General features: G+C 41.7%; 2 protein-coding genes across 2 annotated transcripts in view; both read left to right on the forward strand.

The window, feature by feature from the left end:
* LOC142210388 (uncharacterized) overlaps positions 1 to 15,295 on the forward strand; it is an 87,051-nt gene that overhangs the window by 11,841 nt on the left and 59,915 nt on the right. The window contains 1 exon segment of the mRNA XM_075279490.1: positions 5,627 to 5,950. Within this exon segment, the coding sequence (XP_075135591.1) occupies positions 5,627 to 5,950 (324 nt within the window).
* LOC142209085 (uncharacterized) overlaps positions 1,273 to 15,295 on the forward strand; it is an 89,504-nt gene continuing 75,481 nt past the window's right edge. The window contains exon 1 of the mRNA XM_075278027.1: positions 1,273 to 1,300. The gene's annotated coding sequence lies outside the window, so the exon portion shown is untranslated. The remainder of the gene's footprint in view (positions 1,301 to 15,295) is intronic.

The following is a 15,295-nucleotide window of genomic DNA, read 5'->3' on the forward strand; positions in this document are numbered from 1 at the left end:
ATTTGAGTCAGAATTTTGGAGCTTCTAGAAACTCTCTATATTTATGAAGGTCCTTCCATTCATTTCTATGGGAGCGTGCTGTTCAGATCGGCTGATCCGAATAGTGTTCGCTCATCTCTAATAACTATGTCTAAAACTAGAAATGAGACTCATAGCTTAAGACAGTGTAACGTTCGATAGTATCCCTATTCATTTATGGAATTAGAAGTTATCGGGGAGACCAAATGTCTCATTTATCAGCTATGTAATTTACTAGGAAATCAGATACAGCTGCACTTAAGAAAAGTAGAAACTACTAGAGTTCCGCTGTCCTTGGTACCATTTTTCCACATTTGACACATCAAATCGCTCATCAGGCTTGATTCTGACAGTCCTGAAGGAAAAAAAGTGAGAATGTCTAAAATGGGCTTTAGGGCTCATTCACATCTGCACCCGGTCTCCGTTCTACAGGTTTCCGTTTCCTGCACAAACCAGAGGAAGGAGATGGAAACCTGCAGGACTCTTTCATACCCATTCATTTGAATGGGTTTGAAAGCTGTCCGGCCATGAGCATTTTATGCTCTCCGCCACAAAACCGTTTTTTTTTTTAAAAAACTGGACACAGAGTCGGACATGCAGTACACTGTGTCCGGTTTAAAAAATCGGTTTCGCCGCGGAGAGCATAAAACGCTCACCGCCACTCATGGCCGGACCGATTTGATAGGTTTCCGTCTTCTGCATGCACAGAACGGAGACCCGAACGCTGGTGTGAACCTAGCGTTAGTGAGATGTTACCCCCCCCCCCCATTCTGCCTCAAAATCCTGACCAAAAAACCCCGTCTGAACTCAGCCTTATTGTTCTTTCCTGTCCCCTTCGCACCGGCAGGTTACAGGCCTATATACTTAACCCACATTAACTTTAAAAGGCAAAAAACGCTTCATACAAAAAGCTTCTTAAAATATATTGTCGAGACGGACTTCCTGCTACGTTCACACAAAATCTATAAGTGAGGAAGCAAAACAGGACGTCACTTTTCAGTTCCACATAGAAAACCTGCGTGAAACACAAAATGAGGTGTCAAGAAAGAGACACAAACGTCTCCTCAGAAAGCACAGCCTACAGACAGGCTCCTCCCACAATCTGACTGGTCACATGGTCATGACATCATCTAAGGTCCTTTAGCACGTCTGGCTGCACAGCGTAGAGTCTGACTCCTCCCACAGAAGCGAGGGATCACATGGTCAGCTTATCTACGAAGGTCCTTACAACAGTAGGATTCCTCCTCTCCCATATATACAGTATACAGCTGTGCAGGTGGAGGTATGTGTGTGTATATAGTATACAGCTGTAGGTATATGTGTGTGTGTATGTATATACCGTATATATGTCTGTCAGGATTACTGGTCACATGTACCATTAACCCCTTCATTACCACCTCTCTGACCCCAGGGTGGCCTCTCAGCCAGTATTCACAGCAGGAGGGCGGTGCTGGTAATAATAATTAGTGGTTCAGGGATTTCTCTCTCCCTGATTCGTCAGGCTGTGTGTCAGTCTTCCAGCCTGGCCAATCAGAAGTGTTAGGGACTGAGAGGACAGCCCAGGACATTGCAGGCTCAGATCCTGGAGCTATTCTGTCTGCTGGAGCCTGGAGTAAGTGGTGTGCAGGGGATGATGGGGAGACATGGCTGCTGTGTGGACTGGGAGGGGAGAGAGGGGGGATGCTGCTGCAGCTGATTCTTTATCATGGCTGTGCTGGGTACAGATCTGCTCCTCACCTGGCCACCAGCACCGTTGGCCCTTTCTGTTATGAGGGGTGGAGACATACCGAGGACATTGTTTAGATCGTCTTTTTCATGAATATTTCTTGCGCCAATGTTGCAGAAGCATGCAGTGGTGCAGCACAGGGATTACGACCCCAAGTTCACAGTCCTATCTACCCCTTTTGGCTCCAAAAGATGAAGAAGCAGAAAGGAGCCTGAGCAGCCACTGACTAGACTAGTAAGGGCTTGTTCACATGGCGGAAAAGTTTTCTGCCGTTTGGTTTTTTCTTTGGTGCGACTAGCCGCAATGGGATGCTGATGTATTACATCGGCATTCTGTCGCGGCATCCCGCTCCTGATAAGGCCCGAATGAATGAACCTAAACAGGAGCGTGTTTCCAGCTGCGGATGCCGCGGTTGACTCAGCCATGGAATCCACGGCAAGTTAGGTCCTATCTCTTCTTTTTACCAATACTAGCTAGTGGGGAAAAAAAGCGAGCATTGAAGTGAATGGTGCCTTTTTTGCAGGCAGATTTTGAAGCAGATTCCACGTCAAAATCCGCAAAAAACTCCGTGTGAACTAGCCCTAAGAGGAATGATGGCCAGGAAGAAGCTGAGCCAAACTTAGTCTAGATTCAGATGAATGTGGTAGAAAAAATTATGCAAAATGTATGTTTTTCATGCCTGTTTTGCTGTATGAATAGGGACAGTGGATAGCACTAATGTCTTACCTTTTACCTTCAGCTTATACAATCCTTTTTGCCACATTCTTGTAAATTACAATTCACACCAAACTTACAGATACGGATAGATAGATAGATGGATAGATAGATAGATAGATAGATAGATAGGATATAGATAGATAGATAGATAGGATATAGATAGATAGATAGATAGATAGGATATAGATAGATAGATAGATAGATAGATAGATAGATAGATAGATAGATAGATAGGAGATAGATAGATAGATAGATAGATAGATAGATAGATAGATAGATAGATAGGAGATAGATAGATTCACTAATGGGCAGCACATAAAGTTTGAAAGATCCAGATAGATATTGTTTGATACCTCAAAGATGATCTAGGAACTATTGTATTCCCAAGAGACGGACTTAGGAAATCTCTGAGTGATGGATGTATGAAATACTGTACCAGATTAGATCCTTATACTGATATTCACACTGATGTGACCTAAAGGGGAAACTGTACAAACAAGCAATTCAACTCATGTTGTAATCCATGCAAAGAGAGAATACAACATCTACACTTTATTATCTTCTTATTGTGTAATGTTTTTTACATGGTGTTTTGTATGATTTTACAATGGGTCATCTTTCAATTTTCAAGGTTCCTACGATTTAGGTTCTACACAGTGCATATCTTCTATATAAGAAAAGTTACCTGACTGGCCCATCAAGAATGGATAGAGACAGAGACAAGATGGCAGAAAGTATAATAACCCTCACCCTGGAGATCCTGCACCAGCTTACTGGAGAGGTGAGAGATTCTGATGATGTCACATTACATCATTCTTATCTATAGTAATAACAGATGATATGACTGGAGAGGTGAGGGACTCTGGGAATGGATGGAGTGATATTTATTAATGTGTCTCTCCATAAACAGGATTACACAGTAGTGAAGAAGACCTCTAGAGGGCGCTGTCAGGCTCCTGTGTCTGAAGGATGGGGGAGAACCCTGAGCCCAATCCCGGGGCCTCCACCTCACTCCCTGATACATGAGGAGATCAATGGACAGAAGATCCTAGAACTCACCAACAAAATCATTGAGCTGCTGACTGGAGAGGTGACACTGCTGGGAATGCTGGGACATTATACAGGAGCGCTATGAAGGGATCTGGTGATGACTGTATCATTGTGTTGTCAGGTTCCTATAAGGTGTCAGGATGTCACTGTCTATTTCTCCATGGAGGAGTGGGAGTATTTAGAAGGACACAAAGATGTGTACAAGGAGGTGATGATGGAGGATCAGCAGCCCCTCACATCAGCAGGTAATAGACATGACTAAATACACACGGCCTCTCATTATCTGTATGGAAAGAATGAATTCAGTCCCTGTATGTGTTTCCTCCAGTTCCATCCAGTAAGAGAACATCACCGGAGAGATGTCCCAGTCCTCTTCTACCACAGGACTGTAAGGAAGAAAATGTCCTCCAGGATGATCAGGTAGATGACAACATGGTGGATTTATCCCGGAGACCTGCAGCTATTTGGTCAGATAACTCCTGCTGTTTTGGTGGTCATGATAATGAATGATCTTTTTACATTATATAAAACATCCCTCGTGACTTCTCCATCCATCCGGTAACTTTTACAATTTTTTTTTCACAGTTTTCTTTTGTGAGTGAAGATCTTAACGTTATTGTTGTTCCAGAAACATATATGAGTGGCGATGAGGAGTGTAAGGAGGACATTTTTAAAACTGAGAACCCTGGTGAGTAATAACCACTAAATAATGTAGAGAATAGTACCAGCACAATACAGAACATGAAGCTATATACTCAAATAAGAAGCCAAATAATTGTCACATGTTAAGCCTCATTCTTTTTTGGTAAGGCCTGACCCTACTATGCCTCACCGTGTGTCAAGTAAGACAAAAAAGTATCTAAAACACATAACAAACCTTGTGCTCTGCCTGTACACCAGTTTTTGGTGTAAAGACAGGCTCAGGCTCTCCTATATCTATAGCTTCTTCCCCTTCCTTTTGTATATTCATAAATAAATTATTTCGGCAATGGAGCCTAAACAAAGGAAGAGATTGAGATGATCCTGAAAATGTTGAAATGGTTTAATATGGTCGGACCTGGTGAAAAACTCCCTTTACAATGCAGAGGACCTTTATCTGGAACGTTATTTCTGGAAAAGCCACTTCAATGTGACTGAATAGGATACAAAGCTTAAAAAAGTTGATCCTTGTACACTCTAAAGTTGACCAAACCCACCAATTTCTGCTGTGTCTGGAAATGACTTTTTCACCTTTTTTGTCACTCTGTACACTTTTTTAATGTGTGCGTGGGGAGGAATAGCTATAGGCTGACAGGTATTGACAAATGTAGGCACCTTCACAGGATAATAGGATAAAATAAGATAAATAGGATAAATGATTTCTGTTGCATTCTACCTACACGAAGTATAGATCGATAAGATTGATACAACGGAATGTAACGTAGAAATATCTCTTGGTTCATCAATTCTGTTACTGACACCTTCATCCTAAGACAGCTTGTAGACAGTATGATTTGTGGAATCATAAGATATCATTCCACAAGGGTGGTCTTATGAAAGGCAGCTAGGGAGACTTCTTATGGCATGGGCTATAAGTCTAGTTGAGATGTGTAGTTGTATATAATCTGCTATAAAAATACAGAAGGAATATCAACTATGGAAACATCTAATCATTTACTTTTATTTTAGTTCTAAGAACCTCCAGTCTAATTTAGGTGGATGATAATGGATGTTTCAGTGTTGTAGGCTTCATACTGCTATACTGCTTGTCCTCCATATTTGACACTAAAGACATGTTGCATGTAGCAAGATTGCTGATTCCGAACAAATGTTCTGCAACACGTTGGTTGAGTTTTCCAACCGTACACATAATATTATTCAAAAATAATTAATTTTTTTTTCTTGGCAGATGACGGTACCAGAAACTCAGCAGGGCATCTATTATGTAAGGATTTAAAAACAGAGGATGTTGATATCATAGAAGATACATATGGAGAACATGCCATTATCCCAGATATACTCTCCGCCCTTAACAGCAAAGATCTATCAACCGATCCTTTTATACAGGTCCGATCTTCTGATCCATCACAGACTGTTAAGCAAAACAAAAGCTGCAAAAAGAGTGATGTAGATCAGGGAATTCACATGGGCAAGAAGCCATTTTCATGTTTCCACTGTGGCAAATGTTTTTCTCAGAAATCAAATCTGGTTAAACATGAGAGAATTCACACAGGGGAGAAGCCATATTCATGTTCGCAATGTGGGAAGTGTTTTGCTCTCAATTTAACTCTTGCTAGACATCAGAGAATTCACACCGGAGAGAGGCCATTTTCTTGTTCACAATGCGGGAAATGTTTTGTCCAGAAATCCGGGCTTGTGAAACACGAGAGAATTCACACCGGGGAGAGGCCATTTTCATGTTCAGAATGTGGCAAAGGTTTTAAGCAGAAAACACATCTTGTAAAACACGTGGGGACTCACAGAAGGGAGAATCTTTTATCCGCTCAAGTTGTGTGTCCGAGAACTCACACGGAGGAGAGGTCTCTATCGTGTTCCCAGTGTGGGTTTGCCCACAAAAAACATCGTATCATCAAAGACGATATCATTTGAAAATTTGTTTTATTAACAGATATTATGGTCCATTCACACGGAGGAAATTGGCGCGGATTCTAGCGCCGATCCCACGCATATTCCACATGCATACGTGCTAGAATTTGCGCCAATTTCCTCTGTGTAAATGGACCCTTACAAGGAAGAGGCAGGGAAATCAATTCCAAGTGGGGTTGAGCAATCAGGATCGGAAAAGATCGGATTCCGATCGGTGATCGAGTAAATTTCACGATCGCGATCGGAATTCCGATCTTTTCCGGCAGGATCGAGGTCGGAGGTTATTTCCCACAATGCTTGACTACTGGCCAATCATTGTGGGAAAAGCTAACATTTGGGTTGAGCGATCGGGATTGGAAATGATCGGTCGGCGATCGATCAAATTTCACCAGCGGGATCAGGATCGGCTTGAAAATTATCGAAAATCGGATTTTAAAAACGATCCTAAAATCTCAAGATTGGCTCAACCCCAATTCCAAGTGATAAATGTCTGTTATCCAAAAAGCAGATAGAATCCCAATAGCACGTTGACCTGTCAGCCATGTGCAATAAATATCTCACATAATATGTATAGCGGTATCTCAGAAAAGTTAGACTGTGTGCCCATGAAAAATATGGCGCAGGTCTTATTCCTGTCCGTATACGTGGCACAGAGTGGACCCTACAAGTGTATGGGATCAGAAAAGTCTTGCTGTGGATCTATGAATACAGTATGGACATGATTTTTGCGGAACACGGATCTTTGAGTAGAACATGGTTGTGTGCATGGGGCCCTTATTGGACATTCACTTTTATTTCTAAGAGCTGGTTGGTAATTAGTTAGGATAATTTTCTGTTTTGGAAACAATCTTTTTGTATTAACCATTGAGGTACTATATTGTTGACGTACAGTTTACAGCAACTACTATTGAAGGGGTTGTCCAGGGAGTATCTATTCACTTACCTGGTCCGGCGAAATGCTCATCAGCCACGACACAACCCCAGGATCAAGTGATCAGAACAACATTCAAGTTGCTTCACCCACTCTAATTAATTACCCATGAGATTGAAGGAGGGGGGGGGGGCGGAGTAACCCTGGGAGCTGAAGTTTCCCACCAGTCACATGACCCAATTGCATTCCGCCAGACCAAGCAAATGAATAAATACTCCCCGAACAACCCCTCTAAAATGAGATTCGGCAGCATAATTTTATAATATTTGCTTAATGGTTAGGACTGTTGCCTTGTAGCACTGGAGTCTTGGGTTCGAATCCATCTCCTTGTGTTTGGAGTCTGGGAAGACATTGTAATACCTTAAGGAAACCTACACAAAGAGACACAAATGGGAACTGAGATTGTAAACCCTACTGGGGACAGTGAGTGATGATATGTCTGTAACAAGCTATGGAATATGTTGGTGCTATGCGGTTAAAAATTTATCGTGGAAATTTTTTTAAAAAGAAAAAAGCCTGTGACAGTCCTCCATCCTGCAAAGAGTGTCCTCAAACTGATCTTTATTGTAACCACTAGAGATGAGCGAATAGTAATCGAAACTCTAGTTTCGAATACCTCACTCCATAGGAATGAATGGAAGCGGGCGGCCGGCGCTTAACCCCTTGGTGTTCGGCCGCTTCCATTCATTCCTATGGGAGCGAGGTATTCAAAACTAGAGTTTTGAATACTATTCGCTCATCTCTAGTAACCAGCTTGATGTACAATACTGGTTTTTATTTGTGAAGTCCAAAGAATTCAGGTCAAGGAGGATCAAGAGAGTACAAATTTTTTATTGATGATTTTAGAATTTTTTTTACCAACTCACATATGACAGCACCATTAGAGATACTTGCTTCTGCTGGACTGGAAACTTGGAAGATTAAGGCTAAGGCCCTCATGTTGCGGAAAAGCTGTTTCTTTTCGCCAAAGTCAAGAATGGCTACAAAAGGAATGGAAAGTATATAGGAAACTTCTAGTGCTACCCTATGCTCAATCCACTCCTGATTTAGCTCGAGAAACGCAGTAACATCTGCAACAGAAAAAGCTGCATTTCCACAACGTGACATCTTAGCTATAAAGATGATCTAGAAACGCCTCTCGAGCCTGTGTGATCCTTGCCGTTTACCAATGAATACACAATGGATCATTTATATATGGTCTTTCCAATCTTACGTCTTCCTGGGATAGAACATAAAGTCCATTGGACAACAAGAAGTCCAATATGATCCATTCTAAGGCTTGTCTATTTTCAGGGTTCTCCAAGATTTACCAGCTCAGCTGTCCCTCCATTCACAGGAGAAAGATGATCTGTTGACAGATCGATGTCGACGATATCAGTAATTGGTCAGTCTGTTCACATCATCCATCTCAGCAGCAAATTGGCCTCGGTTCAGTTTCAGGAGACTTTAGCCCTAGGCTTTAAATTACTTGGTTGTTCAATTTTTCCTAAAAATAAAATCTAAATATTTTTGAATCTTTATGGGCAATTGTTGATTTTAGTCTCAAATTTTTTGTTTTCGCTTGTATAAATGATAAACTTTTCGTGAGTTGACACAAGGAGAGGTTGATATATTTGATGAGCCTCTGTCCACGACTTCGTCTGCGTGTTGTTGACGTCGATGATCCGCCTATATTCAGCAAATTGCTGCAGTCAATGATTTGCTTGCTCCGGTATTTTGGCAGCTCTTAAACTGTCCTTGCTGCTGAACTTGCTCCTCTCGCGTGCCTGTGATTGTTCTGGCATCTCAGCAGCTCGCTGGGACGACATATAATGAGCATGTTGTTGGCGTTGATAATCCGCCTGCTATGGCATTTTGGCAGCTGTCAAGCTGGTCTGCCGCTAAACTCATTCCTCGCGCTGTGCCCATGATTGTTCCGGCATCTCAGCAGCTCGCTGGGAAGCCATATAATGAGCATATTAAACTAGGGGTTATTCTTCTGCCAGACCACTGTGTATATGGAGGGGCTCGGATAGTACATGGATGAGAGACCTCCTGGGAAGAGCATGGTGCTTTCGGGCACTGTGTGTTTAAGACTATATACCGTTGCATGCGCAGGCATTTCCATCATGGTCACTTTGAACTACAATATAAGCTATGACGCATAAAATAAAATATTTTTCTTATTGGCCGACAAATGCCTTATTTAAAGGAATCCAATCATTGGAATCCCATTTTTTTCTCCCTAACACATAGGAATAGCCTTACGAAAGGCTATTCTTCTCCTACCTTAAGATGTCTTCTCCGCACCGCCGTTCGGTAGAAATCCCGGATTTCTTCAGTATGCAAATGAGTCCTCTCACGGCACTGGGGGAGGTCCCCAGCGCTACTTTGCAGCCAAAAAGAGATGTCACCTGTATTCTGTGTTTTGGTATGATTCCAGAGATACCTAATTTATATGGTTTAATTTACATTTTAACCCCTTAACAAAAATCCAAAACTGCGTTAAAAATTTTTTTTTTAAAAGTCGCCATATTCTGAAACCCGCAACTTTTTTATACATCCGTGTACGGGAATGTATAGGATGTCTTTTTTTGCGGGGCCGGGTGTACTTTTCAGTTATACCATTTTGGGAATTGCTTTTGCTTTGATCACTTTTTATTCAAATTTTTATGAGAGGCAAAACAGTGAAAAAACGGCAATAGGAGATAGATGGATGGATGGATGGATGGATGGATAGATAGATAGATAGATAGATAGATAGATAGATAGATAGATAGATAGATAGATAGATAGAGTTAGGGCCAGAAATATTTGGACAGTGACACAAGTTTTGTTATTTTAGCTGTTTACTAAAACATGTTCAGAAATACAATTATATATATAATATGGGCTGAAAGTGCACACTCCCAGCTGCAATATGAGAGTTTCCACATCCAAATCGGAGAAAGGGTTTAGGAATCATAGCTCTGTAATGCATAGCCTCCTCTTTTTCAAGGGACCAAAAGTAATTGGACAATGGACTCTAAGGGCTGTAATTAACTCTGAAGGCGTCTCCCTCGTAAACCTGTAATCAATGAAGTAGTTAAAAGGTCTGGGGTTGATTCTAGGTGTGTGGTTTTGCATTTGGAAGCTGTTGCTGTGACCAGACAACATGCGGTCAAAGGAACTCTCAATTGAGGTGAAGCAGAACATCCTGAGGCTGAAAAAAAAGAAAAAATCCATCAGAGAGATAGCAGACATGCTTGGAGTAGCAAAATCAACAGTCGGGTACATTCTAAGAAAAAAGGAATTGACTGGTGAGCTTGGGAACTCAAAAAGGCCTGGGCGTCCACAGATGACAACAGTGGTGGATGATCGCCGCATACTTTCTTTGGTCAAGAAGAACCCGTTCACAACATCAACTGAAGTCCAGAACACTCTCAGTGAAGTAGGTGTATCTGTCTCTAAGTCAACAGTAAAGAGAAGACTCCATGAAAGTAAATACAAAGGGTTCACATCTAGATGCAAACCATTCATCAATTCCAAAAATAGACAGGCCAGAGTTAAATTTGCTGAAAAACACCTCAAGAAGCCAGCTCAGTTCTGGAAAAGTATTCTATGGACAGATGAGACAAAGATCAACCTGTACCAGAATGATGGGAAGAAAAAAGTTTGGAGAAGAAAGGGAACGGCACATGATCCAAGGCACACCACATCCTCTGTAAAACATGGTGGAGGCAACGTGATGGCATGGGCATGCATGGCTTTCAATGGCACTGGGTCACTTGTGTTTATTGATGACATAACAGCAGACAAGAGTAGCCGGATGAATTCTGAAGTGTACCGGGATATACTTTCAGCCCAGATTCAGCCAAATGCTGCCAAGTTGATCGGACGGCGCTTCATAGTACAGATGGACAATGACCCCAAGCATACAGCCAAAGCTACCCAGGAGTTCATGAGTGCAAAAAAGTGGAACATTCTGCAATGGCCAAGTCAATCACCAGATCTTAACTCAATTGAGCATGCATTTCACTAGCTCAAATCCAGACTAAGGGTGCATGCACACTGAGTAAACGCTAGCTTATTCTGAACGTAAAACACGTTCAGAATAAGCGGCGTCTAAAGCAGCTCCATTCATTTCTATGGGAGCGGGGATACGAGCGCTCCCCATAGAAATGAATGGGCTGCTTCTTTCACTCCGTGCAGTCCCATTGAAGTGAATGGGGAGTGCCGGCGTGTACGCTCCGGCATGAGCAGAGCTTGCCGTATACGCCGGCACTCCCCATTCACTTCAATGGGACTGCACGGAGTGAAAGAAGCAGCCCATTCATTTCTATGGGGAGCGCTCGTATCCCCGCTCCCATAGAAATGAATGGAGCTGCTTTAGACGCCGCTTATTCTGAACGTGTTTTACGTTCAGAATAAGCTAGCGTTTACTCAGTGTGAATTCACCCTTAAGGCGGAAAGACCCACAAACAAGCAAGACCTGAAGGCTGCGGCTGTAAAGGCCTGGCAAAGCATTAAGAAGGAGGAAACCCAGCGTTTGGTGATGTCCATGGGTTCCAGACTTAAGGCAGTGATTGCCTCCAAAGGATTCGCAACAAAATATTGAAAAAAAAATATTTTGTTTGGGTTATGTTTATTTGTCCAATTACTTTTGAGCTCCTAAAATGTGGAGTGTTTGTAAAGAAATGTGTACAATTCCTACATTTTCTATCAGAAATTTTTGTTCAACCCTTCAAATTAAACGTTACAATCTGCACTTGAATTCTGTTGTAGAGGTTTCATTTCAAAACCAATGTGGTGGCATGCAGAGCCCAACTCGCGAAAATTGTGTCACTGTCCAAATATTTCTGGCCTTAACTGTAGATAGATAGGAGATAGATAGATAGATAGATAGATAGATAGATAGATAGATAGATAGATAGATAGATAGGAGATAGATCGATAGATAGATGATAGATAGAATGATTGATAGATAGATAGGAGATAGATAGAATAGGAGATAGATAGATTAGAATAGAATAGATGTTGGAAATTACTAAAACTGTAACATAGGAAAGTAAATTACAGTAATCCCATTTATTTATTAAATGTCTGCCACAAATTATAAGTAACATAGACACTTTATTTAACCAGTAACACCAGTATCTGGGGTCTGATATTATTTTATGAGGTCTGATAATATTATTATTGTTATTATTATTATTATTATTATTATTATTATTATTATTATTATTATTATATGATGTCTGATTCTAAAAATAATATTAGACATCATGATAATATTATATGATATTTGATATTAATATTATTATTATTATTATTATTATGTGAGCTCTCTTATTATTATTAGGTCTGATTTTATGATTATTATTATCATTATTATTACTACATGGGGTCTGAATATATTTGCTGAATATAAAGGCCACGTCCCTTGATAAGGCCACTCCCACTTTTGCCACGATCAGTCATTGCTGCCCTGCCCTGTGACAGGCTCTCTCGCAGGTTGACATCACCTGCACATGAGGATATCCTCGTATAAACAAGAAAGAATACCTGGCTCCTCCCACACCTGTGACTGGTCACATGATCATGACATCATCACAGGTGTTTTACCTACTTCTCCCTCCCTGATTGGTCAGGCCGTGTGTCAGTCTTCCAGCCTGGCCAATCAGAAGTGTCAGGGGCTGAGAGGATAGTGCTACAGAGTGGCTGTCAGTGTCCAGCCCAGGACATTGGTGGCTCAGATCCTGGAGCTGCTAGCCAGGGGGTGCAGAGGTATCCATTTGCTCCCAGGCCTTGAAACCTGAGGGGGTCCAAAAGCCTCACTACAATATAAGAAGACACCAGTATTATAGAAAACATATGGTAAGTTGGGGGCCCCTTACAGATTTTGCAGTGGGATCAGGAGCTTTAATGGGTTTTTCTAATGAACATATTTAAATTTGTAGATAAATAAAAGTAACATTTATTTGCTAATATAAGCTAAGCTATTAAAAATTTGTAGAATTTTAAGAATTTTCTGTAACAGTTTTAGTAGTTAAAATCTTCTGTCTTCATCAGTAGTTAATAAATACAACCACAAGTGCAAGAACTTTCTATGATGTCCATATTGTAGCCGGGCTATCAGGAGGACACTACATGTATGAGAAGATAACCCAACCATAATAAGGACATCATGGCTGGTTATCAGGAGGACACTACATGTATGAGAAGATAACCCGGCCATAATAAGGACATCATGGCTGGTTATCAGGAGGACACTACATGTATGAGAAGATAACCCAACCATAATAAGGACATCATGGCTGGTTATCAGGAGGACACTACATGTATGAGATGATAACCTGACCACAATAAGGACATCATGGCTGGTTATCAGGAGGACACTACATGTATGAGAAGATAGACGGCCAAAATAAGGACATCATGGCTGGTTATCAGGAGGACACTACATGTGTGAGAAGATAACCTGACCACAATAAAGACATTATGGCTGGCTATCAGGAGGACACTACATGTATGAGAAGATAACCCGGCCACAATAAGGATATTATGGCAGGTTATCAGGAGGGGACACTACATGTATGAGAAGATAACCTGACCACAATAAGGACATCATGGCTGGTTATCAGGAGGACACTGCAGGTATGAGAAAATAACCTGACCACAATAAGGATATTATGGCTGGCTATCAGGAGGACACTACATGTATGAGAAGATAACCCGGCCACAATAAGGACATCATGGCAGGTTATCAGGAGGGGACACTACATGTATGAGAAGTTAGCCTGACCACAATAAGGACATCATGGCTGGTTATCAGGAGGACACTACATGTATGAGAAAATAACCTGACCACAATAAGGACATCATGGCTGGTTATCAGGAGGACACTACATGTATGAGAAGATAACCTGACCACAATGAGGACATCATGGCTGGTTATCAGGAGGACACTACATGTATGAGAAGATAACCTGACTACAATAAGTACACCATGGCTGGTTATCAGGAGGACACTACATGTATGAGATGATAACCTGACCACAATAAGGACATCATGGCTGGTTATCAGGAGGACAGTACATGTATGAGAAGATTACCCAACCACAATAAGGACATCATAGCTCAGTTATCCGGAGGACACTGCATGTGTGAGAAGATAACCTGACCACAATAAGGACATCATGGCTGGCTATCAGGAGGACACTACATGTATGAGAAGATAACCCGACCACAATAAGGACATCATGGCAGGTTATCAGGAGGGGACACTACATGTATGAGAAGATAACCTGACCACAATAAGGACATCATGGCTGGTTATCAGGAGGACATTACATGTATTTTTTTAATTCAAAGATTTTTTTTTAATTCAAAGAAGGAGGACATTACATGTATGAGAAGTTAGCCTGACCACAATAAGGACATCATGGCTGGTTATCAGGAGGACACTACATGTATGAGAAAATAACCTGACCAGAATAAGGACATCATGGCTGGTTATCAGGAGGACACTACATGTATGAGAAGATAACCTGACTACAATAAGGACATCATGGCTGGTTATCAAGAGGACACTACATGTATGAGAAGGTAACCTGACCACAATAAGGATATCATGGCTGGTTATCAGGAGGACACTACATGTATGAGAAGGTAACCTGACCACAATAAGGACATCATGGCTGGTTATCAGGAGGACACTACATGTATGAGAAGATAACCTGACCACAATAAGGACATCATAGCTGATTGTCAGGAGTACACTACATGTATGAGAAGATAACCTGACCACAATAAGGACATCATGGCTGATTGTCAGGAGTACACTACATGCATGAGAAGTATTTATCTTTGTGTGTATATATGTCTGGTCTATCTACCACACATATAGTACAAATGTTTCAGGCAAGCATGGAAAAATGCTGCATAGTAAGGGTTGGTTCACATCTGCTTATGTATTCCATCCACGGAGAGTCTGCATGGAGACACCCCCCCCCCCCCCCCCCCGAATAGAATACAAACACAATTGCAAGCGCTGTGCTGTAAAAGCACACGGACCCCACAGACTATAATGGAGTCCGTGTGCTTGCCACCAGATCTCTGCACAGAACAAGCAGACAGGAAAGTAGTTCACAATCTACTTTCCTGTCCTTATGATTTGTGCGGGCGGTGCACGGCAAGCACACGGACCTCATTATAGTCTATGGGGTCCGTGTGCTTTCACAGCACAGTGCTTACAATTGCGTTTGTATTCCATTCGAGGGTCTCCATGTGGACTGTCGCCAGATGGA

This window comes from Leptodactylus fuscus, chromosome 6 (assembly GCF_031893055.1).
Source record: "Leptodactylus fuscus isolate aLepFus1 chromosome 6, aLepFus1.hap2, whole genome shotgun sequence".
Classification (NCBI taxonomy): domain Eukaryota; kingdom Metazoa; phylum Chordata; class Amphibia; order Anura; family Leptodactylidae; genus Leptodactylus; species Leptodactylus fuscus.